This window comes from Equus caballus, chromosome 9 (assembly GCF_041296265.1).
Source record: "Equus caballus isolate H_3958 breed thoroughbred chromosome 9, TB-T2T, whole genome shotgun sequence".
In the NCBI taxonomy this organism is placed as follows: domain Eukaryota; kingdom Metazoa; phylum Chordata; class Mammalia; order Perissodactyla; family Equidae; genus Equus; species Equus caballus.
In genome coordinates, this window is record NC_091692.1 from 18,211,400 (window position 1) to 18,238,003 (window position 26,604).

Consider the following 26,604-nt stretch of genomic DNA (forward strand, 5'->3'; position numbering starts at 1 on the left):
CAAATAACTACAATATAATGCACTAACTTCCACAATAGAGTTATATTCAAAACATTATGGTAAGAGAGTGATTAATAAAACTAAGTGGTTAATAAGGTTTCATTAAATCTGAATTTACAAATATGTTACAAAAGCTAATTTGAAAGTTGTTTATATGGAACTCAATTTATTCGTAAAGGGAAACAATAAGACACACGACTAGATCAAGTCAGTTTAACTTCTATATACCAAAGCACACAATAATCCCGGTCATTTTGTAGGGTTTTACATGTGCACAAAAACATTCAGAATTCTAACCCTGGGAAGACAGAAATATAGCATCCTCGCTCCTTCATTGGGCAATTCCCCACTTCCAACACAGGTCCGGGATGATGTTTGAAATTTTCAATAAAATGAAAAAAATAAATAAACAATAAGGACAATACAGTGAGTTTTTCAACACGCTGAATTTTAGTCATTCACTCATTCATTCAATATTGTGTGCCTACTATGCTTGACACATCCGAGACTCAACAGTGAAGAAAAGGAAGATCCCTGCCTTCCTGGAGCTTACATTCAAACAGGGGAAACTGACAAGAAATAATAAACATAATGAAGAATAATTATATGGTATGTTAGAAGGTGACAAGTGCTGTGATTAAAAAATATAGAACAGGCTACAGATAGTACAGGCTTCTAGGGGATGGGAGTGGCAAGAATGGAAATCTGGAGTTCCCTTTTAGACATGTTCATCATAGGATACTCGTTAGATTTGTAAGTGAAAATGTCAAATAGGCCGCCAAATACAAAAGTCTGAGGTTCAGGAGAGAAGTCTGGGCTGGAAATATAAATTTAGTCATTCAATTTAAAAACTATTCTTCTGAGAACATGTCCTTCCCGCGCTGTTCGATAGTAAAGTGTCTTTTATTCTAAAAATTCAAAGAAAGACGATACTTGTTTGTTTTAATGGCTCTTCTTGGCAAAATCTAAAGATTTCATTTTTGTAAATTAAATATCGACATAATCTAAAAGTCTGGAAGCCACCAAAAACCCAGAAAAAAATGGGACTTGGAAACTGTACATCTTCCAGGTGTCATAAAGGCAATTTCTTCTTATGTCACCACCAATCTTTCTTAAAACATTATACCCATGAAGTAATGGAAAATCCACAAGTGACTATAGTAGATGCCAGAGGAAAACCCCACCCAATAAAGAGTGGTGGAGGAGGAGTGAGGATAATGAGATGCAAGGTCAGGGAGGCAGAATGGCACATGAAACACTTCACGTGCCATGCTAAGGAATTTGAATTTTTATCCTGAAGGCAGTGAGGAGACACTGAAGTATTTAAATCGGTAACGGACAGAATCATTCTGGAAAGTATCACAGAGAATGGACTGAGAATTAATAGAAGGAGATCTGTTAAAAAGCTGTAGCAGTAATTTAAGACAGTAAGATAAGAGTCTCTAACAAGCAGAACTGTCCTAAAACACATGTATCCAGCGGCTCACAAGCTGCACCACACCTACCACACATACCAAGTTAAAAATCTACTGCCTTCTAATCTGACCCCATTCTATATCATTATTTCCTACTACTCTCAAAAAGAATCTACTCTAATTCAGTCAGGCTGGTGAACCTAATATGCCTCATTCATACAAACTTAAAGTCTATCCTCCAACTCCTTCTTCATTCTATGTTCTCCACCTGAAAAGCTTCTTCTCCTCAATTTACCCTCTAGAATATCCAAAAGCTACCTATCCTACATCTTACATTGCCTTGAGGCCTTCCCTGCTCATTATATCCTTCTTGTTTGAGTTACCACTTTCTGAATTGTACAAAGCTTATCTCTACAACTAGATTCTAAGCCCCTTGAAGACAGGGTTCATACCTGATTCATCTTCAAGATAAGTGTTTAAAAGTGTTGATTGAATGATGAATGGATGCGTGAAATTCTTTTTAAAAACAGTTTGTAAAACTCTAAAACTGTTTCCCTTTGTTTTCCAATATAAATTTACAAATGCAATCCACAGGTTTGGGTTAAAAAATATTTCAAAGAAGAAAAATAGTCATGCTGAAAACAAATGGACTTAAAATATCTACAGAACACTTTCTAAAAGATGCATAAGAAAGCAACAAAAACAAATGCAAAGCAGGAATCAAAAAGAATGCTTGATTTTAATGGAAAATTATAAATGTACAGACTCATCTTCCTAAAAGCAAGGATACAAAATGGTACCATTCAAAAGTCTCAAAATCACAGATGAAGCTATTTCTCTTACCGGTTTGAGGACAGCAGTATCATAAATGCAAACAACTGCAAGCTACTAGATCTTAAAAAAATATTAAAGGAGAACATTTTGCAAGCAACCCTACCTTTCTTTTTGCTTGCGCAATACCCTAAAGTCAAGGAAACAAACCGTTGATAAAATGTATTCAAAGTCCTTGCTCCCCATGTGCAAATCAGAATAAATGAGACCATTTATAAATTTGGAACAAACATTATAAAGTAGTAAAAAACTAAAGAATATCTTGGGATGACTAGAAACACCACGATTGTTTAAAATAACTTTATAACCTAAAAAGTAAATTGCATTTTAAAACTTATAATAAATCTTTAGTTTAGCTATTATATAACTTAATGAAATATACTTAAAACAGAGTTCTGCTAAGTAAATAGATTAAATCATAAAGCAAAGACTTTGATGGTTAAATAAATACGTTAAATGAAGTTTTATAAGCTTAGCTCATAGGAAAATAATTGGCAACTAGACCTCCACCTGTCATTTTAACACATGGTTGAGGGGAGTAGAGGACCAGAAAATCATAATTGGGCTATTCTAAACCATGATAACTTTACAGAAAACATGCATAACCAGAATTTACAATCTCACTTAAAACTAAAACCTACTGCCCTACTCCAAAGGTCAAGAGTCTGTGTTATTTCATGGCACCAGTTCTAGCACCAGTTTTCTCTCTATCAATGTCATGTTACATAACTTTCACTATTATACCCCATTGCTAGATACCACTGAAAACCTAAAAATTAACAGACATGACTAAAATCTTAAAAAAACAAATTTAGGAGATGAACTCTGAAGCATAAGACCCAACCAACTAATAGAACTCATTACCTGAGTAAGATAGCGTCTGTAATCTTGCCGCAATTCTTCTTTTAGTTTATGTTTCTTTCGTTCATAGTCTTCTCCAAGTGGTAAACTTAATCCATAATCAATTCCTAGAAAGAAAACAACTTAAGCAATGTAGCTCATTTTCAAACCGATCTCAATTTCAATACAATCTCCTGTCACAAAGCACAGTAGGAAGAAACACAGTCATACTGATCCTGAGACTGGGATCAGGATAATAAATTTTTTATTTAAAATGTTTCAATAGCAATACATCCACATAATGGAAAATATCCCTCCTACCCAGAAACCCCAGCCACCCAGTGTTCCTGCTCAGAACAATCAACATTACTGTTTCTTGTGTCTCCTTCCAAAGACTTATATATCTATAAACAGACACTTTTACATTATCCTGTGTGTGTGTGTGTGTGTGTGTGTGTATTATATTTACTTCTTCCCCCTTTAGATAAATGGTTCTGCATTGTTTGCCATCTTGCTTTTACAAGGACAGCAAAATTAAAGCAAAGCAAACTGAATACCTTTAATTCTTATCTTAATTCTATGGAAACTTCTATACAGATAAATGCCTACAACCATTTTAATGTCTGTTTTCAGTCTGTGAAAATTAATAATGTGATTTTTATAACATGAGAATATGAGAATATCCTTGTTATAACATGTTTGAGAAAAAATTATTAGGGCCATGTGTAGCTCAGGCTGAAATTTCCAAAAACTTTTAAAGTTAAGCCACCAATTCTGATTTCATATAAATGGCCATTAATTTCTATTACAGGAAAATGTACAGAATATAAAATTTACCATTTTAATCATTTTTAAGTGTACAATTCAGTGACATTAAGGACATTCAAAATGTTGTGCAACCATCACCACTATCCATTTCCAGAATTCTTCCATCATCCCAAAGAGAAATTCTGTAAAAGAATGTTAATTTTTTAAGAAAAACTTCAATTCTGAGTAGTGTTTTCTAACAGAGTTCAAACATCAAATAACATTTCCGGGTGATGACAACAGTGATGGCTGCACAACTTGCAAATACATTAAAAACCACAGAATTGTATAAATTAAATGGATAAATTTTATGGTATGTAAATTATATCTTGATAAAGCTGTTAAAATAAATTATATACATTTCCCTTTTTTTTTTTTTTAAAGATTGGCACCTGAGCTAACATCTGTTGCCAATCTTCTTTTTCTTCTTCTCCCCAAAGCCCACCTGGTACATACTTGTATATTCTAGTTGAGAGTGCCTCTGGTTGTGCTACATGGGACACCACCTCAACATGGCCTGATGACCAGCACCATGTCTGTGCACAGGATCCTAACCAGTAAAACCCTGGGCAGCCAAAGTGGAGCATGCGAACTTAACCACTCGGCCATGGGGCCAGCCCTCAAATATTTTTAGTGGTAAAATACTACATCTAGAAGCAGAGATATCAGATGAGTATTGAGATTTCTGAAACCCTTCTCCCCTTAGTCCTATTACGTAACACTTTAGCATAAAAAATTACCATTTCTATGGAAAGATATTCCATGCACATGGATTGGAAGAATAAATATACTTAAAATGTCCATACTACCTAAAGCAATCTACACATTCAATGCCATCCCAATCAGAATCCCAATGACATTCTTCATGGAAATAGAACAAAGAATCCTAAAATTTATATGGGACAACAAAAGACCCCAAATAGCTAAAGCAATCTGGAAAAAAAAAAAAACAAAGCTGGAGGCATCACAACCCCTGAATTCAAAATATACTACAAAGCTATAGTAATCAAAACAGCATGGTACTAGTACAAAAAGGGGCAAAGAGATCAATGGAACAGAATTTAAAGCCCAGGAATAAAACCACAGCTCTACCGACAGCTAATCTTCAATACAGGAGTGAAGAACACACAACGGAGAAAGGAAAGTCTCTTCAATAAATGGTGTTGAGAAAACTGGACAGCCACATGCAAAAGAATGAAAGTGGACCATTATCTTACACCATACACAAAAATTAACTCAAAATGGATTAAAGACTTAAAGCTAAGACCTAAAACCATAAAACAGTAGAAGAAAATACAGGCAGTACACTCTTTGACACTGGTCTTAGAAGCATCTTTTCGAATACCATGTCTACTCAGGGAAGGAAAACAAAAGAAAAAATAAACAAGTGGAACTTCATCAGACTAAAGAGCTTCTGCAAGGCAAAGGAAACCAGGATCAAAACGAAAAGACAGCTCACCAATTGGGAGAAAATATTTGCAAATCATATATCCAACAAGGGGTTAATCTCCAAAATATATAAAGAACTCAAACAATTTAACAACAAAAAAACAAACAAGTCGGTCAAAAAATGGGGAGAGGAGGGGCTGGCCCAGTGGCCGAGTGGTTGAGTTCGCGCGCTCTGCTGCAGGCAGCCCAGTGTTTTGTTGGTTCGAATCCTGGGAGCGGACATGGCACTGCTCATCAAACCACGCTGAGGCGGCGTCCCACATGCCACAACTAGAAGGACCCACAACGAAGAATATACGACTATGTACTGGGGGGCTTTGGGGAGAAAAAGGAAAAAATAAAATCTTAAAAAAAAAAAAAGAAAAAATGGGGAGAGGATATGAATAGACATTTTTCCAAAGAAGATATACAGATAGCCAAGAGACACATGAAAATATGTTCAACATCACCAATCATCAGGGAAATGCAAATCAAAACTACACTGAGATATCACCTCACATCCATTAGAATGGCTATAATAGCCAAGACAAAAAATAACAAAGTTGGAGAGGTTGTGGAGAAAAGGGACTCCTGATACACTGCTGGTGGGAATGCAAACTGGTGCAGCCACTATGGAAAACAGTAGGGAGATTTCTCAAAAAATTAAAAGTAGAAACCAAAGAGACTTATACACCCATATATTCATTGCAGCATTATTCACAATAGCCAAGATGTGGAAACAATCCAAGCACCCATCAACTGATGATTGGATAAAGAAGATGTGGGGTGTGTGTATACACACACACACACACACACACACACACACAATGAGATACTACTCAGCCATAAAAAAGACAAAATCTTGCCATTGGCAACAACACAGATGGACCTTGAGGGTATTACATTAACTGAAAAACCCAGACAGAGAAAGACAAACACCATATGATTTCACTCATATGTGGAAGATGAACAAACACATGGACAAAAAGAACAGTTTAGTGGTTACCAGGGGGAAGGAGGTTGGAGGGTGGGCACAAGGGGTGAAGGGGTTCATTTATATGGTGACTGACAAACAATAATATACAACTGAAATTTCACAATGTTATAAACTATTGTGACCTCAACAAAAAAAATTTTTAATTACCATTTCCAAACAAAATAAAAATTTTCCTTAGAGTGAGCTATAAGGAATATCAATAAAATAATTGACTGCAGTTTATAAAATGACAAGGACATCACCATTTTTGAGCCTTATTCCTCACAATCCAGCTAAATGATGGGAACTTATCATGAATATATCAGATCACTGCTCTATACCATCACTGAAATATTTCAGGGGCAAAAACACCAAAGTAGTATAAATATAAATGGATGTCTATTGGTTTTTATGTAATACTAAATTCTACTTTCTACCATAAACACTATGGAATTCTCTTGGATAAACACTTCTGGCCTACTTAACTCCTATTGATAGACGATATAACAGAGGATTCCTTAGGAACACCTCTCACTCATGCTCCCAAGTCTCTTCCAAAAGAATCCAGAGCATTCCATATGCTTGGAATTTTAAATCATCCTAGAAAGGCATTCTTTCCTCACAAAGGAATCTAAACCTATTTTTAAAGATACATAATTTAAGCGTAAAAAGAGACACAGTTTTGATTCTCACATTCAGAATGGAGTATCATATACAAAACTAAATTATTAAATCCATGACGGTAAGGTCCATGCTTTATGCAATTTTAACGTCTGGCAAAAAAGTTGTATCTAAGAAATGTTCACTGAATAAACATGTGAATGAATATATGAATGAATACCTGAGTAAGAGGAAAAAATAAGAGAAAGAGAGGGGAAAAAACCACTATTGTTAGCATTTCATTTCTGCTTTTAGCAGTCTGATTGCATAGACAGAGGAAGCATAATAACTAGTAACCAAAGTTATGTATCTCTAGTTACACAGGGTCACAATGGACCCTCTATTGTGTCAAGGAGAAAAAGAAGACAATGCTACAAGGATGATGCCTCCCAACACACTCGGTTTCCCCACTCAGGGAACAAGTAATTTACAGCTTTCTGAAAAGTCATGCGTTTAAGGTGGCCTTTACTATTGTTTTCCTTTTCTTTTCTTTTCTTTTTTAAAGATTGGCCCTGAGCTAACATCTGTTGTCAATCTTCTTTTTACTTTTTCTTCTTCTCCTCAAAGCCCCCAAGTACATAGTTGTATATATTCTAGTTGTACGTCCTTCTAGTTCTCTTATGTGGGACAGCTCCTCAGCATGGCTTGATGAATAGTGCTAAGTACGCAGTGAGGATCCGAACCAGCGAAACCCTGGGCCGCTGAAGCGGAGCGCGGGAACATAACAACTCCTCCACAGGGCTGGCCCTACTACTGTTTTTCAATTCTGCTTGGTAGATATATATGAAAGGACAAAGAAAAATGTGATTCATTTCATTTAAAAATTATTGTCCATACTAAGTTCAATTTTATTTATCGAGTATTTGCTTTTTATTATTGATTCAAATAGTATTTGTAATAATTGTCTTAAAAGACAAATAAGAATACATAATACCTTCTGAATTATTTAAAATTAATTAATTTAAGGTTTAGTCAACAAAAAATACTAACTTCTGAATTCTTATTTTAGTCATCCAGTACCAACATTGAATGGCATTAGAGGTAATCACAGAAGTAAAATTAAGAAGTGTATGGAATAATTTAAATATTGATTATTTTAAATAATAATATTTAAGAATATTTTGTATAATATTTTAAACTATGCATTAACAATGGCATCTCAATTGACTTAATGAGCTAAGAAATATGGTAAGACTTACTTATTCAGAGTTGTTGTCTTCTGATGGTTCTAGTGGCAAGTAAAGCATTAGTGTCATCTTAGGGTCATTTGAAGTGATGTCACTTCACCAAGTACAACATCAGTGACTCTAACATAGTTAACATTATAGCCCAGAACTACATCAATTGGAAGTATTTGGTTTCTATAGTGGTTGTGGGTTAAATAAAATATTTAAGTATATAATCTTTTTTTTTTTTTAAAGATTTTATTTTTTCCTTTTTCTCCCCAACGCCCCCTGGTACATAGTTGTGTATTCTTCGTTGTGGGTTCTTCTAGTTGTGGCATGTGGGACGCTGCCTCAGCATGGTCTGATGAGCAGTGCCATGTCCGCGCCCAGGATTCGAACCAACGAAACACTGGGCCGCTTGCAGCGGAGCGCGCGGACTTAACCACTCGGCCACGGGGCCAGCCCCTAAGTATATAATCTTTTCAAAATTAATTTATCTTCTAACATAGCACACTCATAATAAATATTTTATAAAACAAATTACCATGGAACACTTACTTTCTTCTTTTCATTATTATATTACCATAAGAAGCCACTATGTAAAAATAATCAAAGGATAAATTATAGGAAATAATAATAGGCCTTTCCACAAGTGGGTGACTTATCAAGAGATGTCACTACTTTGAGAAGAATACTGTACTCAAACTTCAGCTATAAAGGTATTATTTCAAAGGACTCATTTGGCTTGTACAAACTGAACAAAACAGGCAGAATGTCTGGGATTTAGTTTGTAATAAGAGAAACCTACGATGACATATACTAAAAGGAATGTTAATTAAAAGTACAACTAAAAATTAGTAAAAATATCAACAACTTCCTTTTGTCTATTTTCCAAAGTCTTTAGATTGACTGTAATTTTTTAGCAGTCTAAACTCTAGAGCTTCTCCACAATGCTAATTTCTGCTGTTGCTTCCTTTCTGATAGCATTTTTAAATTACAATGTAATCTTTTTCTTATAATTTTTCTTTTCCAAATTTCCATGAGCATAATTGTATTTCAAATGAATTTTTTAAATCATATCAAATGATTTCTAGCAACAAGAGTAAAATCTCTCACTTTGGTAATCTATAATCTTTTTGCTTGCAAATTTCCAAAATGACTTTGGAGCATGAAAGACAAAATAAATCTAGTGTGTTTTGGAGCCTGAAATGCTGATCAATGACAGATCACCTAGAAATGGTGGATTAAAAACAGCTAGGAAGTACAGACACTGAAGACAGATTCCTGGAGTACCAAAAGTTTAAAAGTGAGGAAGTTGAAAAGGAATCAGAAAAAAAGACTGAAAAGGAATGTGTTGGGAGTCCTCAGCCACCCCCCCCGGTTTGGTAATTCACTAGAAGGATGCAGAAGTCATTATACGCACAATTACGGTTTATTACAGTGAAAGGATATAAAGCAAAATTAGCTAAGGGAAAAGACACACTGGGCAAAGTCCAGAGGAAACCAGGTGATAACTTCCAAGAGGTCTTTCCAGTGGAATCACACAGGACATGCTTAACACCTTAAATGAGCTAAGAATCTAGCACAGCATCGGGCACATAGTAAGCACTCAACATAGGTTAATTGGTAGTAGTAGCAGCAACAGTAACAGCAGCATTAGCAGTAGCAGTCGAAAGAATAGCACAGTGGGCTTTAATATGATTTTTATTGACCTTTCAAACATTAGGATCCTCCTTAATTTCAATTATCTTCATGGTTTCTCTTGTCATACGTATAAGGTACCAGTAAATATAAGTTTTCTGGCAAATCTCAAAAAACCTACTCATTTTGGGGCTGGCCCCGTGGCCGAGTGGTTAAGTTCGCGCGCTCCACTGCAGGCGGCCCAGTGTTTCGTTGGTTCGAATCCTGGGCACGGACATGGCACTGCTCATCAGACCACGCTGAGGCAGCATCCCACATGCCACAACTAGAAGGACCCACAACGAAGAACATACAACTATTTACCTGGGGGCTTTGGGGAGAAAAAGGAAAAAAATAATAAAATCTTTAAAAAAAAAAAAAAAACCTACTCATTTTGAGCACTTTCAATTGTGGAAAGCAAAGCAAACTTTCTCCCATAAGCCCAATTTTTTTAAATTGGGGAATAACATACAGACAGCAGACAGCACAATCTTACACACACTGCTCGATGAATTTGTACATGTGTATGCACTCTTGTAACCACAACCCAGATTTCCAGCATCTCAGAAGGTACACTTATGCCCCTTCCCCATCAATACCCTCTCTCAGAGTTTACAAGGAGATTTCCATCAATGTAGATTGTGTTGGATCTGTTCTTGAACTTCAAATAAAAAGAATCACAGTTTGTACTCTTTAACATCTCACTTCTTTCACTCAATATTACATCTGTGAGATGTAGTTATACACAGCAGTGGTTATTTTTTTCATATATTTTTCCATTGTATGACCATCACAATTTTTTTAATCCATTCTACTATTGATAAGACATCTCAGCAGTTTCGTTCTGTTTGGGGGGAGGGGTGCTATTATGAACAAAGCTCTACTGACATTCTTACACATGTCTTTCGGGGAACACAAACATGTATTTCTCTTGGCTGTACTCCTAGGAGTGGAATTGTTGAGTCACAGGATGAGGTCACAGGGTTTAGGAGACACTGCCAGTTTTTCAAAGTTTTACCATAATACATTCCCACCAGCAATGAATGAGTCCAGGTGATCCACATCCTTGCCCACTCTTGGTATTCTAAGTCCTTTAAATATCAGACATTATATTTGTGTGCAGTGATGTCTCATGTAGTTTCCATCCGCCTTTTCCTAATGACGACTGGTACTAAGCACTTTTTCAAAAGCATTTGGATTTCCTCTTTGGTGAAACGCCTATCCAAGTCTTTTGCCCATTTTTAAAATTGGGTTGTCTTTTTCCTACTGATTTGTAGATGTTATATACATGTGCACAGATATACACATATACATACGGCTGCCTTTTTGCATTATGTCTTTTGATGAACAGTTCTTAATTTTAATGAAATCCATTTAATCAAACTTCTCTTTTGTCAGTTCTTCTCATGTCCTGTTTAAGAAATCTTCATTTACCCCCAAAGCCTCAAAAACATTCTATGTTTTCTCTAAGAGCTTTCTAGTGTTAGGTTTTACATTTAAGTTAATGATTTTTCTTGAGTTAATACTGTATGTAATGTGAGGTTCTGGTTAAGTTGGGGTTTTTTTGGTATAGATTTTTTGTCTAACTGATCCAGCATCACCTATTGGAAAGACCATCCTTTTCCCCACCAAACTTCAGAGTCACCTATGTTATAAATCAGATGTCTGTATATAACTGGGTTTGTTTCTATGCTTTCTATTCTCTTCCAGTGGTCTACTTGTCATACCAAAACTAAACTGTCTTAATTACCAGAATTTTAGACTAAGTTTTTATATATAACACTTTAAGTTCTCCAACTTTGTTCCTTTTCTTGAAGACTGTCGTGGCTATCCAGGTTCTTTTTCTTGCCTTATAAATCTGCTTATCAAGAAGTCTCCGGGTGGTGCACTGAACCTAGAGATACTGAGGAAAGCTGACATCTTAATGATATTGAATCTTATAACGCATGAAAATGGTCTCTCTCTCCATTTATTTAGGTGTCTTTAAATGATCTCAGTAAAGTTTTGTACAGGTCTTGCTCATATTTTGTTAGAATGATATTTCCAATATGACTATAATAATTTTTTTTCAGTCTCTCTTTCCAATAGTTTGTTGCTAGTATTTAGAAATACAGTTGTTTTGTATAGCCTTGTATCTGGTTACCATGCAAAATTGACTACTAATTCTAATAGTCTGTAGATTCTTTTGAATTTTCTACTTAAACAATCATATAATCTGTGAATAATGACACTTCTTACTTCTTCCTTTACCAACTTTATATCTTTTTTATTGCCTTATTGCACTGATTAGTCCTTCTAGTACAATGCTAAACAACAACAAAAGTAGTGATAGAAGATAACCTTGTGTTGTTCTCGAACTCAAGGAAAAAGCAATCAGTGTTTTTTACCATTAAATACGATGTTAGATGTACAGTTTTTTGTAGCCACATTTTATCAGATTAAGGAAACGGCCTTCTATTCCTAGATTGCTGAGAATTTTTATCTTGATGGCACTGAATCTTATCAAATGTTTTTTCTAGATTTTTTGATAGTCATATGACTTTTCCCTTCATTAATATGATGAATTACACTAAATGACTTTTAAATATTAAATGAATCTTGCATTCTTAGAATAAATCCCAATTGGTCATGGTACTGCAGGAGCTTAAAGATTACCATGCAAGCTGAAACCATGCAGCAATCTTAAAAATCAATGGGAAAATTATGACTGTTCTGTAAACTTCATGAACTTTTGTCAAAACATTAAAAACTCCCTATCAGTTATAAACATACAGAGAAATTTAAAAATAGAAAACTAATAATTATTTAGTACAATGAAATTTAAAACATTAGAACACTGAGACTTAAAACATTTTATTTCTTTGTAAAACACCTATCAAGAGTAATCTGAACACTGCTTGACTTCTTGTCATATAGCTTACAGTATGTCACAAGCATCTTTTCTATGCTTTAGCAACCCTGGTAATGTTGGGAGATTTCTACTCCATGAACACAGAATGTCTCTCCATTTATTCAAACATTCTTTAATTTCTCTCAGCCACATTTTGTGGTTTTCTGCATATAAGTCTTGTACTTTTTGTTAAATTTAATCAAGTATTTTACTCTGTTGCTATTATGAATGGAATTGTTTACTTAACATCATTTTCAGACTATTCATTGCTAATATATAGAAATACAATTAATTTTTGTATATTGATCTTCATATCTTGTGAACTTGCTGAACTCATTTATTCTAATGGTTTTTTTGTGGATTCCTTAGGATTTTTTACCAACAGAATCATTTCATGTGCAACGAAGGAGTTTTACTACTTCTTTCCAACTCTGATCCTTTTTATTTATTCCCTCATTGCCCTGGCTAGAACCTTCAGTACAATGTTGAACAGAAGTGGTAAGAACAGACATCCTTATCTTGCTCCTGCTCTTAGGAGGAAAGTATACAGTCGTAACCATTACATATAATGTTGGCTTTAGGTTTTTCCTAGATGTCCTTCTTCAGGATTAAAACATTTCTTCTAATCTTAATCGGTTGACAGTTTTTATCTTGAATGGGTGTTGTCAAATTTTGATTTTGTCAAATGCTTTTTCTGCATCTATTGAGATTATCAAGTACTTTTTTACCTTAACTCTATTCATCTGGTAAGTGTATTACATTAATTTTGAGATGTTAAAACTAAACCAGCATTCCTGTGATAAATCTCACTTGGCCAGATTGTTAGATTCAATTTGCCCATATTTTGTTAAGGATTTCTGCATCTACATTCATGAGGGATACTGGTCTGTAGTTTTCTTGTGAAAACTTCACCTGATTTTGATATCAAGATAATACTAATCTCACAAAATGTGTTGAGAAGTGTACCTTTCTCTTTCTTTTGTTAAGTTTATGAAGGAATAGTATTATTTCTTCCTTAAATGTTTGGTAGAATTCATCAATGAAGCCATCCAGACGTGAGCTTTTCTTTGTGAAAGATTTTTAATGAAGAATTAGATTTCTTTACATGTTATATAGGTCTAGTCAAATTGTCTATTTCTTCTTGAAGCAGTTTCAGTAATTTGGGTCTTCCTAGAAATCTGTCCATTTTGTCTAAGGTGTCAAACTTGTTGGCACAACGCCACACAATATTAGATACATAAGTCAGCAAACACTAAAAATTTATTAGTGTTAATCAGCTACATGAAATTCTACTTGCATTTGATTTTTAATATCATTTCTACCCCACTTATAAAGAAATTCAAAAAAAGAAAAGATTTCCCCTTTGAAAAAAAGAACAATGGACATATTTTTGAGTTAAAAATATATCAAAATACTCAAGATTTTGGTATTCAATATCTGCTTTATAACAGACTAAAGGAATGTACTTATGTAAGAAATAGAACATTTTTTGCATGAAGAATAGAATTTTATTAAAACGTAACAAAAAAAATAGAAAAGATTTCGGTAGTGACTGCGATGGTTAAATTTTATGTGTCAAGTTGGCTGGGCCACAGTCCTCAGATATTTGGTCAAATATTATGGATGTTTCTAAGAGGATGTTTTTTGGATATTAACATTTAAGTCAATGAATTCTGATAAAGCAGACTGCCCTCCATAACATGGGAGGGACTCCTCCACCTCTGTTGACAGAACCAAGACTGACCTCCCCCAGACAACAAGGAATTCTGCCAGTTGACAATCTTCAGACTTGAAATGCAACATCAGCTCTTCCCTGCTGTACCAGCTTTCCAGCCTATCCTGCAGATTTTGGACTTGCAAGCACCCATAATCACGTGAACCAAATCCTTAAAATAAATAAATCTCTCTCCCTCTCTCTATATATGTATGTACGGACATATGTATGTATATATACCACTGGTTCCGTTTCTCTGGAGAACCATAACAAATACAGTGACTTTCTTTTTAATTGCTAGATTTGAATTAAGATTTTTCTAAATTTAGCATCTTTTTCTTCTCACCAAATTAAAAACGAGATTGTGCTTGAAAATGAATAATTTAAAACGATTTTCTGGGGCCGGCCCGGTGGCGCAGGGGTTAAGTACACACGTTCCGCTTCAGCGGCCTGGGGTTCACCAGTTCAGATTGCGGGTGCACACATGGCACCACTTGGCAAACCATGCTGTGGCAGGCGTCCCATATATAAAGTAGAGGAAGATGGGCACGGATGTTAGCTCAGGGCTGATCCTCCTCAAAAAAACAAAAACAATTTCTAATTCCTAAAATTTTATTAAATAACTTATTGAAAATATTAATCAATTTCTTTTTACTGTGAATTTAGTTTTTCAAAATATATTTCAAAATTGCCACATTTAAAAGCCAACTTCTTTTTCCAAGAGGCATACAGACTCAGTGAATCCTCTTTAAGATTTACAGAGCACCACCCATATGCCAGGTACTTTGCTAGCCCTGGGGAAGATAAAGAGATATAAGTCCCTGCCCAAAGGAACAGCATCTAGACAGTAAACAAGCAAGCAAATAATTTCAATGTAACATAGTAAGTGCTATTTGATACCTTCCAAAACCTACTACAATACTGCAAATACCAATCAGTTTGATATACAATAAATTTTCCTTTCACCCACGGATAAGGGCTGGTTTTTAACAGTTTTATGCCAGGTCTAGGTTGCTTTTTTTTTTTTTTTAGGAAGATTAGTCCTCAGCTAACATCTGCTGCCAATCCTCCTCTTTTTGCTCAGGAAGACTGGCCCTGAGCTAACATCCATGCCCATCTTTCTCTACTTTATATGTGGGAGGACTACCACAGGATGGCTTGCCAAACGGTGCCATGTCAGCACCTGGGATCCAAACTGGTGAACCCCAGGCCACGGAAGCAGAACATGTGTACTTAACCACTGAGCCACCGGGCCAGCACCCTAGGCTGCTTTTTTTTTTTTTAACTCAAATTTTACATTCTTTTTTGAAATAAAAAAGGCTCTTCATTGTTTATAACATTATTTCTGAGTTGCAAAAATTCTCTCTCCGTTTCCCGTGTTACCATGTTTTCCTCCTGTATTCCCCCATTCAGTTTTGGCTGCCATAATCAGACAGCCATAAAGGGTGAGGATATTTTCCTTCTCACATCTGTGGTGGAAACCTTAGCAGCAGACAGTAACTGCTCAACAGATGAAGTAGATTGTTTCTTAATCTCAAGAGGTCATGATGACAGAGAACATCTTAATCTCAAATTCATGTGCCTGATGCACAGTATATATAGGTCACTGAGACATCAGTGCTTAGAGATGGAGAAAGGTTTATTCAAATTGGCCAAAACAGAAGGCAGGAGGATATGTTCTCTCAAAATCACCTTAACAAGAGAAAAAAAGAGCTAAGGGGTTGGCAGGGGAGTTTCAGTGAAACAAAGGGATAATCCATGTTTCTTTCACTCCAGATAAGCCCTTGGGCAATCTGACTTCTGGGTGTCAACAGCAGAAGGTGGCTGGTTATCTGGTGATTGTAACTTCCTTGAAGGCATTCTCTTTCTTCTATAAAAGCAGCTCATAAATTCTTGTGACCTCTGAGTCACCCTTCAGGTTAAAGAAGAAAACAGCAAATTGACAAGATCAACTTCTTTTCATGTATGTCTGTGTTGGGAACAAGCTTGAAAGGTCTTAACAAATATTTACAGTAACCCTCAGATACCCAGCTTCATTGGTCATGTTCTTGTACTATAAATCACCAAAGTAGTATCCTCAAATGCAAAACACGATCTACCCTACCATATACAAAGAAGACAAAGGGAGAAGGGTATAAACGTGTGCACAGTCCAGTCATGAAATGATATATAAGAAACTGCTTAACAAAAGAAACTGGAGGAGAAGGTTGGGAGGGTGTAAGATAACAAATAAATATAGATAGACAGATAGACAGACAGACAGATCAATTGATTGATCAATCTCTGCCTCCAGTTCCTGGCACAGAGTTCCTGAAATGCTTGCAATTTTCTAAGTGCCAAGAACATAAGGAGCATCTCTTGTTTGAATATTTGTCTTTGACCCTGTTCCTGTCGCAGGGCTCCTAAAACCCTTGTAAATTCCTAAGTGATAAGAGCACTAGAGCACTAGGAGTATCTTTTGCTCTATTTAAGTGACTGAGTGGGCTCTTAGTTGAGGGCTGGTCACCAGGAAGACCAAGCCATGATTATAAGCTTGGAATTTTCAGCCCCGCCTCCCATTCTCTTGAGAAGGGAGAAGGCTTGAAAATGGAGTTCATGATCAATCATATCAACGTGATGAAGCCTCACTAAACCCAAAAGTACAAAGAGCTTCTGGTTAGCGAACACATGGAGGAGCTGGGAGAGTGGCTCGCCTGGAGAGGGCGTGGAAGCTCCACACCCCTTCCCACATATCTTGCACTAAGCAACTCTTCTATCTAGATGTTCATCTGTATCTTTTATCCTTTAATAAACTGGTACGTATAAGTGTTTCCCTGAGTTCTGTGAGACACTCCAGCAAACTAATCAAACTCAAGGATGGGGTCATTGGAACCTCTGATCTATAGCCAGTTGGTCAGAAGCACAGGTGATAACCTGGGCTTGCAACTGGCATCTAAAGTGAAAGGGTGAGGTAGTCTTGTAGGACTGAACCCTTAACCTGTGGAATCTGATGCTATCCTTGGGTAGATAGTGTCAGAATTGAGTTGAATTGTAGGACACCCAGGTGGTATCCAAGAACTGCTTGTTCATGTGAAGAAAAACCTACACATATTTGGTGACCAGAAGTCTCAGAAGTGAAGTGTTCCATGTAAAAGTAAAAGAGATACACAGGAAATAAAGACATAGTAGGAAAGAACTGGGTTTTTCCCTACACAGGGAGGAAAAAATTGCTAAGTTTTTCCTTTTCAGAGGGTCACAAATTTTCAGGCTATATACTTCTGTACTCTTTATAACTGTTTTGCCGTGTGCATGTTTTTTTAATTTCTTTAATGGGAAATACAAAAGAAAATAACTTCAAACAAAGTAATGATTTTATCCTCATCATTGAGACAGGAACTATATTTCAAAAGTAGTGCAGAAAATTTGCAGATGCTGGGTTAAAATATATGTATACATGAAAAAAATGCTGAAAGCACTGGCTGCATTATTTCATCTATTAAAAATGTCTTCCAGGATATAAAGCATCAAAATCAAACGGATAGTAATGCTCAACCTCTCTACAGGAAAATGCTCAACTTCTCTAAGGAAGAGAAAGAACTAGGAGATGATTTTTTTTAATTGAGTTAATGATAGGTTACAATCTTGTGAAATTTCAGTTGTACATTATTGTCTGTCAGTCGTGTTGTAGGTGCAACCCTTCACCCTTTGTGCCCACCCCCCACCCCACCTTTGCCCTGGTAGCCACTAATCTGTTCTCTTTGTCCACATGTTTAAATTCCTCATATGAGCGGAGTCATACAGAGATTGTCCTTCTCTATCTGGCTTATTTCACTTAATGTAATTCCCTCAAGGTCCATCCACGTTGTTGCAAATGGGATGATTTTGTTCTTTTTTACGGCTGAGTAGTATTCCATTGTATATATGTACCACATCTTCTTTATCCATTCATCTGTTGATGGGCACTTAGGTTGCTTCCACGTCTTGGCTATTGTAAATAATGCTGCAATGAACATTGGGGTGCATGGGACTTTTGGAATTCTTGATTTCAGGTTCTTTGGATAGATACCCAGTAGTGGGATAGCTGCATCATATGGTAGTTCTATTTTTAATTTCTTGAGGAATCTCCATACTGTTTTCCATAGTGGCTGCACCAGTTTGCATTCCCACCAGCAGTGTATGAGGGTTCCTTTTTCTCCACAACCTGTCCAACATTTGCTACTATTTGTTTTAGTTATTTTTGTCATTCTAATGGGTGTAAGGTGATATCTTAGTGTAGTTTTGATTTGCATTTCCCTGATGCACAGCATTGATGAACATCTTTTCATGTGCCTATTGGCCATCTGTATATCTTCTTTGGAGAAATGTCTGTTCATTTCCAGATGATTTTTAACTGAGGTGTGATAGATCTAATTTAAAAAGATTAATGGAAGCATTTCTCAACGTAATGGTTATTAAGCATGAAAATTACTAAGAGAAGTCAAAGAATTTCTTTAATAAAAGAACCACACATATTATGCATAAAAATGGTTGAGAGAGATAGAAGACATCATTTGCCTTTACAGATCATTTTCAGCTGACTCTCACAATTTCATTAAATCTGAGTTATCCTAATAAACTTCTTACCAAGGATATCATTTCATAAGCTTATATGGCCTAAACCATGTACACTCTGTGTATAATAATAAATTTGGCTAGTCTTTGTCTCTCGTTAGTGGGAGGTAACTTCTAAATCCTCAAAATTTTCTAAGCTATGGGAGTGTCTTTGTTATTCATGGAAGGTCCATACAACCATACCTGATAGTTTATACTAATAAGGTGACTCATAGTGAGCCCCTAGTTCATGCTAAAGAGATGACCCAAATGGGGACTAGTCACACCAGAAAGATCAACTATGTGATTAGACAGTTGAACCTCTGAGACATCTGACATCAGCCTGACCTTAGGGGAAAGTAGGCGGTCTGGAGACTGAGCTACATGGGCAATGATTCAGTCATGCCTACAAAATGAAAGCCCATTAAGAACTCTGGACTCCAAAGCTCAGATGAGCATCCTGGTTGGCAATACTCTACAGTGCTAAATTTTGATGTGCCGGGAGGGTGACAACACCCCTGATGCTGATAGAAACTTCATGTTTGGATCCTCCCAAACCGTGCCCTATGCTTCTCTCTCTTTGGCTGGTTCTGATTTGTATCTTTTTGCTATAATAAAACTTTAGTAATAAGTATAGCACTTTCCTGAGTTCTGTGAGTCATTCCAGTGAATTATCAAACTTGAAAGGATAGTGGAAACTCCCATATTTGTACCCAGCTGGTAAGAAGTGAGAATGACCTGTGGACCCCCAAACTTGCAGCTGATGTCTGAGGTAAGAGAAGTCTTGTGGAGGACTATGTCCCTAATCTGTGAAGTTTGGTCCAACTCTGGATAGTTGGTGTCAGAAGTCATTGTAATGCTCCTCAAAATCCTTTTGAGAGAGGATGGTGGAAGAACGAGCCATATAGATAAGCATTATCCAAGATATCATCAGTATCTAAACAGAAATGAATTTACACAATCATAAAAATGTAGTGTTACTTGACAGTTGTATTGTGAACTATCAATAGACTATTTTCATTGGCTAAAATGAATATTAACAGTTTATATATCACTGATAGCTACTATACTTAATTACTCAAAGTGTGGTGTCACAGAGCTTTCATTCAATATATAGTTTCCAAACTTGATGTTTATTAAACCAGTTTGTTTTATAATTCCTAGAAGAGAGCACTTAAGGAAAACTCTCTGTTGGAAAATTATTTTACATTTTTCCTAGTGTCAAAAATTACGTATTTGGCCTAATTTTAAGGCTGCAAATATTCAAGCAAGAAGTCAGTAACAATGTGGATACGATATCAAACTATGTCTTATTCTTTTTTTTCTAATTTTTTTTTTCAGGAAGATTAGCCCTGAGCTAACTACTGCCAATCCTCCTCTTTTGCTGATGAAGACTGGCCCTGAGCTAACATCCGTGCCCATCTTCCTCTACTTTATACGCGGGACGCCTACCACAGCATGGCTTTTGCCAAGTGGTGCCATGTCCACACCCAGGATCCAAACTGGTGAACTCCGGGCCGCCGAGAAGCGGAATGTGCGAATTTAACTGCTGCGCCACTGGGCCGGCCCCTGTATTATTCTTTAACAAGACTCAATGTGCATCAAAAATAATTAATTATTGCTTCAGTTGGCAATAAAAGAAACATTCCATAAATATTAAATTCTAGACACCCAAGAGAATTGTTTATTTTTACAATGGAGACCTTCATTCATTCATTCAAAATATCTTCTCTAAGCACCAAAGTGCCAGGCATCGTGCTAGGCAGCGAATATACAAAGGCAGGCAAGTTAGCATGCCATTGTGGTACAAGAGAGAGCTGAACAAGTTCAAAACTATTCTTCAAGGGGAGATCCAACGCCACAGGAACACAAGGCAGGAATGGCCAACATCATTTGGTAAAAGTAATGAAAGGGTAAAACTATCATACAGAAAACAAGAAGCCATTGAAGGGTTTGAAGCAAAAACTAACATGATCAGATTTGTTTTGTGGAAGGATAACGAGCAGAAAAGAGACTTAGAGAGGACTAGTCGTAAAACACAAACAACACTAGAAAAAAAATCCAAGTAAGAGATAATGTAAGCCTACATAAAATAATGTCTGTGGGAATAGAGAAAAGTAAATTTATTTGAGGTTTAGGCATGAGAATCAACTGGACTTGTATAATTACTTGCTATGGGATCTAAAAGGAAGAGAGGAGTCAAGAATGACTAAACAGCCAGCTCACTGGATCACAAAAATATCTGAGAGGAGTAAGTTAATTTTGTATGTGCTGATTTTGTCCTATGACATCCAAGTACAGATGTCCAGTAGAAAATTAGATATATGGGTCTGGGGGCCATCCCCATGGCCAAGTGGTTAAGTTTGCACGCTCCGCTTCAGCGGCCCAGGGTTTCACTGGTTTGGATCCTGGGCGCGGATATGGCACTGCTCATCAGGCCACGCTGAGGCGGCGTCCCACATGCCACAACTAGAAGGACCCACAACTAAAATATACAACTATGTACTGGGGGGCTTTGGGGAGGAAAAAGCAGAAAAAAAAAAAGGAAGATTGGCAACAGTTGTTAGCTCAGGTGCCAATCTTTAAAAAAAAAAAGAAAATTAGATATATTGGTCTGGAGTTCATAAAAGAAAGTGGGATTGGAATAAAGATTTAGGAGTCATAAATACGCTGATGGAAAATAAAGCTCTGTGAATGGATTAGGTCATTTAGGGAGTGCATGAAATGAAAAACGGGTTTTGGACAGAGCCCTAAGGGATACCAATTAAGGAAAAGAGAGAAGTCATTGACTGTAAGTTAGACTTAAAACTTCCCAACATTTGCGAATGTAAAAATCAAAGAATAATTCTTAAATCTTAATGTAATTCTCAAAAATCAAAAATACACTTTTAAAAAGATATACAAGAGGTCAGGAAATTAACATTTATTGTCCACCAATTATGTGGCAGCCATCTCTTCATATGTATTCAATTATTGCCACAATAACCTTGCAAGATAAATGTCAATTCTTAAGATGAAAAAACATTTTAAATAACTTGTGCCAAGTCACGAGAGGCATGATAGCTACATACAAATCAACTTGTAACCCCAGAATTTCAAAGTGATTCTGTCTACCTCAGTGCTTCAGCGAACCTACTACTAAAGCTTTAAAAAATTACCTTTTGGAATAATCAAATTTTCAATTCATAAAAATTTAGGGATAGAAGATAGTCCAACTTCTTCATGTTACAGGTAAAGAAATTGAGGGCCTTAGAGAGAAATAGAGAATCTGAACACAACAATCACAAGAGATTGAAACAGTAACCAAAAACCTGCCAAAAAATGGGGCGAGCCCAGGGGTGCAGCAATTAAGTTCACGTACTCCACTTCGGTGGCCCGGGGTTTGCCAGTTTGGATCCTGGGCAGGGACCTACGCACCACTTATCAAGCCATGCTGTGGCAGGAATCCTACATATAAAGTAGAGGCAGATGAGCACGGATGTTAGCTCAGGGCCAATCTTTCTCAGCAAAAAGAGGAGGATTGGCAGCAGATGTTAGCTCAGGGCTAATTTTCCTCAAGAAAAAAAGAAAGAAAGAAAAAACAACTGCCAAAAAACAAAAGTCCAGGACCAGACAGCTTCTCTGGTGAATTCTACCAAATATTCAAAGAAGATTTAATACTTATCCTTCTCAAACTCTTCCAAAAAATTGAAGAGGAGGGATGCTTCCTAACTCATTTTACAAGGCCAACATTATCCTAATACCAAAACCAGACGAGAACAATACAAAAAAGAAAATTTCAGGCTAATATCACTGATAAACAATAGACACAAAAATCCTCAATAAAATCAAAGCAAATCAATCAACATGATACACCACATTAACAAGGAAGAATGAAAATCACATGATCATCTGAACAGAATAGAAAGAATTTGACAAGATCCAACATCCATTTATGATTTAAAAAAAAAAAACTCTCAATAAAATAGGTATAGAAGGAAAGTACTTCAATATAATAAAGACCATACGTGACAAACCCACAGTCAACATCCTACTTAACAGTGAAAAACTGAAAGCTATTCCTCTAAGAACAGGAATAAGACAAGAATGCTCACTCTCATCAATCTTATTCAACACAGTACTGGAAGGTTTAGCCAGAGAAATTAGGCAAGAAAAAGAAATAAAAGGCATCCAAATTGGAAAGGAAGCAGTAATACTGTCACTATTTGTGGAGGACATGATTCTATATATAGAAAATTGTGAAGAATCCACCAAAAAACTATTAGAAATAATTTTAAAATACAGTAAAGTTGCAGGTAAAAAAATCAACATACAAAAATCAAGTGCATTTCGGGGCTGGCCCCGTGGCCAAGTGATTAAGTTTGTGCGCTCTGCTGCAGGCGGCCCAGTGTTTCATTGGTTCGAATCCTGGGCGCAGACATGGCACTGCTCATCAAGCCATGCTGAGGCAGCATCCCACATGCCACAACTGGGTGGACCCACAACGAAGAATATACAACTATGTAACGGGGGGCTTTGGGGAGAAAAAGGAAAAAAATAAAATCTTTAAAAAAAAAAATCAAGTGCATTTCTATACACTAATAATGAACTAGCAGAATGAGAATTCAAGAATACAACCCCATTTACAATCCCAACAAAAAGAATAAAATACCTAGGAATAAATTTAACCAAGGAGGTGAAAGACCTTCACACTGAAAACTATAAAACATTATTGAAAGAAATTGAAGAAGACATAAAGAAATAGAAAGATATTCCATGTTCATGGATTGGAAGAATTAACATAGTTAAAATGTCCATATTACTTAAAGGAATCTAAAGAGTCAATGCAATCCTCATCAGAATCGCAATGACATTTTTCATAGAAATAGACAAAGAATCCTAAAATTTATATGGAACAACAAAAGACCCCAAATAGCCAAAGGAATCCTGAGAAAAAAAGAGTAAAGCTGGAGGTATCACACTCTCTGAATTCAAATTATACTACAAAGCTATAGTAATCAAAACAGCATGGTACTGGCAGGGAAAGAGACACAGAGATCAATGGAACAGAATTGAAAGCCCAGAAATAAAACCAGCCATCTATGAACAGCTAATCTTCAACAAGGGAGCCAAGAACATACAATGGACAAAGGAAAGTCTCTTCAATAAATGGGTGCTAGGAAAACTAGATAGCCACAGGCAAAAGAATGAAAAGAATCAAAGCAGACCATTATCTTACTCCATACACAAAAATTAACTCAAAATGGATTAAAGACTTGAATGTAAGACCTGAAATCATAAAACTCCTAGAAGAAAACATAGGCAGTACATTTTTTGACATTGGCCTTAGCAGTATCTTTTCAAATACCATGTCTCCTCAAGCAAGGAAAACAAAAGAAAAAATAAACAAATGGGACTACATCGAACTGAGAAGCTGCTATACGGCAGAGGAAACCATCAACAAAATGAAAAGACAACCCACCAACTGGGAGAAAATATCTGCAAATCATATATCCGACAAGAGGTTAATTTCCAAAATACATAAAGAATTCATACAACTCAAGAACAAAACAATAAACAACCCGACCAAAACTGGGCAGAAGATATGAACAGTCATTTTTCCAAAGAAGATATACAGATGGCCAACAGGTACATAGAAAAGATTTTCAACATCAGTAATCATCAGGGAAATGCAAATCAAAACTACAATGAGATATCACTCATTCCCGTCGGAACAGTTATTATGAAAAAGACAGGGGGGGCCGGCCGTTTGGCTCAGTGGTTGGGTTTGTGCGCTCCGCTGTGGTGGCCCAGGGTTTTGCCGGTTCGGATCCTGGGTGCGGACATGGCACCGCTCCACCAAGCCATGAGGCAGCGTCCCACATAGCACAAGTAGAAGGACCCACAACTAAAAGTACACAGCTATGTACTGGGGGGCTTTGAGAGAGAAAAGGAACAATAAAATCTTTGAAAAAGAAAAAGGACAGGAAAAAACAAGGGTTGGAGAGGATGTGGAGAAAATGGAACCCTCATACACTGCTGGTGGGAGTGTAAACTGGTGCAGCCACTATGCAAAACAGTACGGAGATTTCTCAAAAAATTAAAAATAGAAATATCATATGATCTAGATACTCCACTTCTGGATATTTATTCAAAGAACATGAAAACACTAATTCAAAAAGATATATGTACCCCCACATTCACTGCAGCATTATTCACAATAGCCAAGACTTGGAAGCAACCCAGCGTCCATCAACAGATGAATGGACAAAGAAGATGTGGTATATATACACAATGGAATACTACTCAGCTTAAAAAAAGAAAAAATCGTGCCATTTGCAACAACATGGATGGACCGTGAGGCTATTACGCTAAGCAAAATAAGTTAGACAAAGAAAGACAAATACCATATGATCTCACTCATATGTGGAAGATAAACAAATAAACACAAAGTTAAGGAGAACAGATTGGTGGTTACCAGAGTGGAAGGGGGTAGGGAGAGGGTAAAAGGGGTAAAGGGGTACATACGTATGGTGATGGATAGAAACTAGACTTTTGGTGGTAAACATAATGCAGTCTATACAGAATATGAAATCCAATAATGTACACCTGAAATTTACACAATGTTATAAACCAATGTGACCTCAATAAAATAATATTTTTTTTCTTGGAGGAAGATTAGCCCTGAGCTAACTGCCACCAATCCTCCTCTTTTTGCTGAGGAAAACTGGCCCTGAGCTAACATCATGCCCATCTTCCTCTACTTTATATGTGGGATGCCTACCACAGCATGGCGTGCCAAGCAGTGCCATGTCCACACCCGGGATCCAAACCAGTGAACCCCAGGCCGCTGAAGTGGAACTTGCGCAGTTAACCACTGTGCCACCGGGCCAGCCCACAATAAAATAATTTTAAAAAAAGAAATTGAAGATTAAAGCATTAAAGATTAAGGAACTTAACCAAAATATAATACTTAAGCTCACTAAAGCTGTATTCTAACCAATAATTTATAATAGAATCAGAATTGAATTTATCTATATATCTGATACTAAAAGCACGGCATTCACTTTGAGCTGTTTTTCTTGTAGAGACAAAGAGCCCACTAACTATTCAGTCTGTTGGCCAACATCCCCTTGTACACAGTGGTACACAAACACAAAGCAGTTAACAATCTAGGAGTACACCTGTGGTCATGAAAAATAGTCCACATGAGAACAATGCTAAAACCAAATGAACTCATCATATTCGACTTCCTTTATGTGGAAAAGTTTCAGTCATCATAAATAATGCACAAGATACAACTTTAAAATATTCATACATTTCCTTTTAAAAAAATGTATACCTACCAACAAGCCAAAACATGCCAAAAAGTTTCCAAATATTTTCATACCAAACCATAATCTAAGAATCAGTATAGCTGCAGGTTTAACTTCTTTACAATTCCAATATAGTCATCAATAATTAAAATCATCTTTCACCAAATAGCATTTTGTATCCTTTAAGTATATTTCTTTGATTTTTAAGTAAAAGTAAGTCCACCATTTTTATTAAACAACACACTTTCTCTCTCTCATGCACACACATATTCCATTCAAATTTTTCAATTAAGTTTTAGTTATGTTATATATACTTACTTCTATGATTTCCTT

The 26,604-nt window shown here is 36.3% G+C and overlaps 1 protein-coding gene and 1 long non-coding RNA gene across 12 annotated transcripts in view; one reads left to right on the forward strand and one right to left on the reverse strand.

Moving 5' to 3' along the window:
• The window catches only part of CSPP1 (centrosome and spindle pole associated protein 1), a 161,994-nt gene that overhangs the window by 115,669 nt on the left and 19,721 nt on the right, over nt 1-26,604 (reverse strand). For 9 of the 11 annotated variants that reach the window (XR_011421173.1, NM_001309235.2, XM_070221329.1 and 6 more), the window contains 1 exon segment: nt 3,111-3,214. Coding sequence is in view for 8 of the 11 variants with exons in the window: in NM_001309235.2 (NP_001296164.2) it covers nt 3,111-3,214 (104 nt within the window). In the remaining 3 variants the exon portion in view is untranslated. 11 annotated transcript variants of the gene reach the window in all.
• LOC111774930 (uncharacterized) lies at nt 7,288-14,612 on the forward strand. The gene is made up of 2 exons (XR_011421559.1): nt 7,288-7,415; nt 14,425-14,612. It is a non-coding gene; the product is annotated as an uncharacterized lncRNA (long non-coding RNA).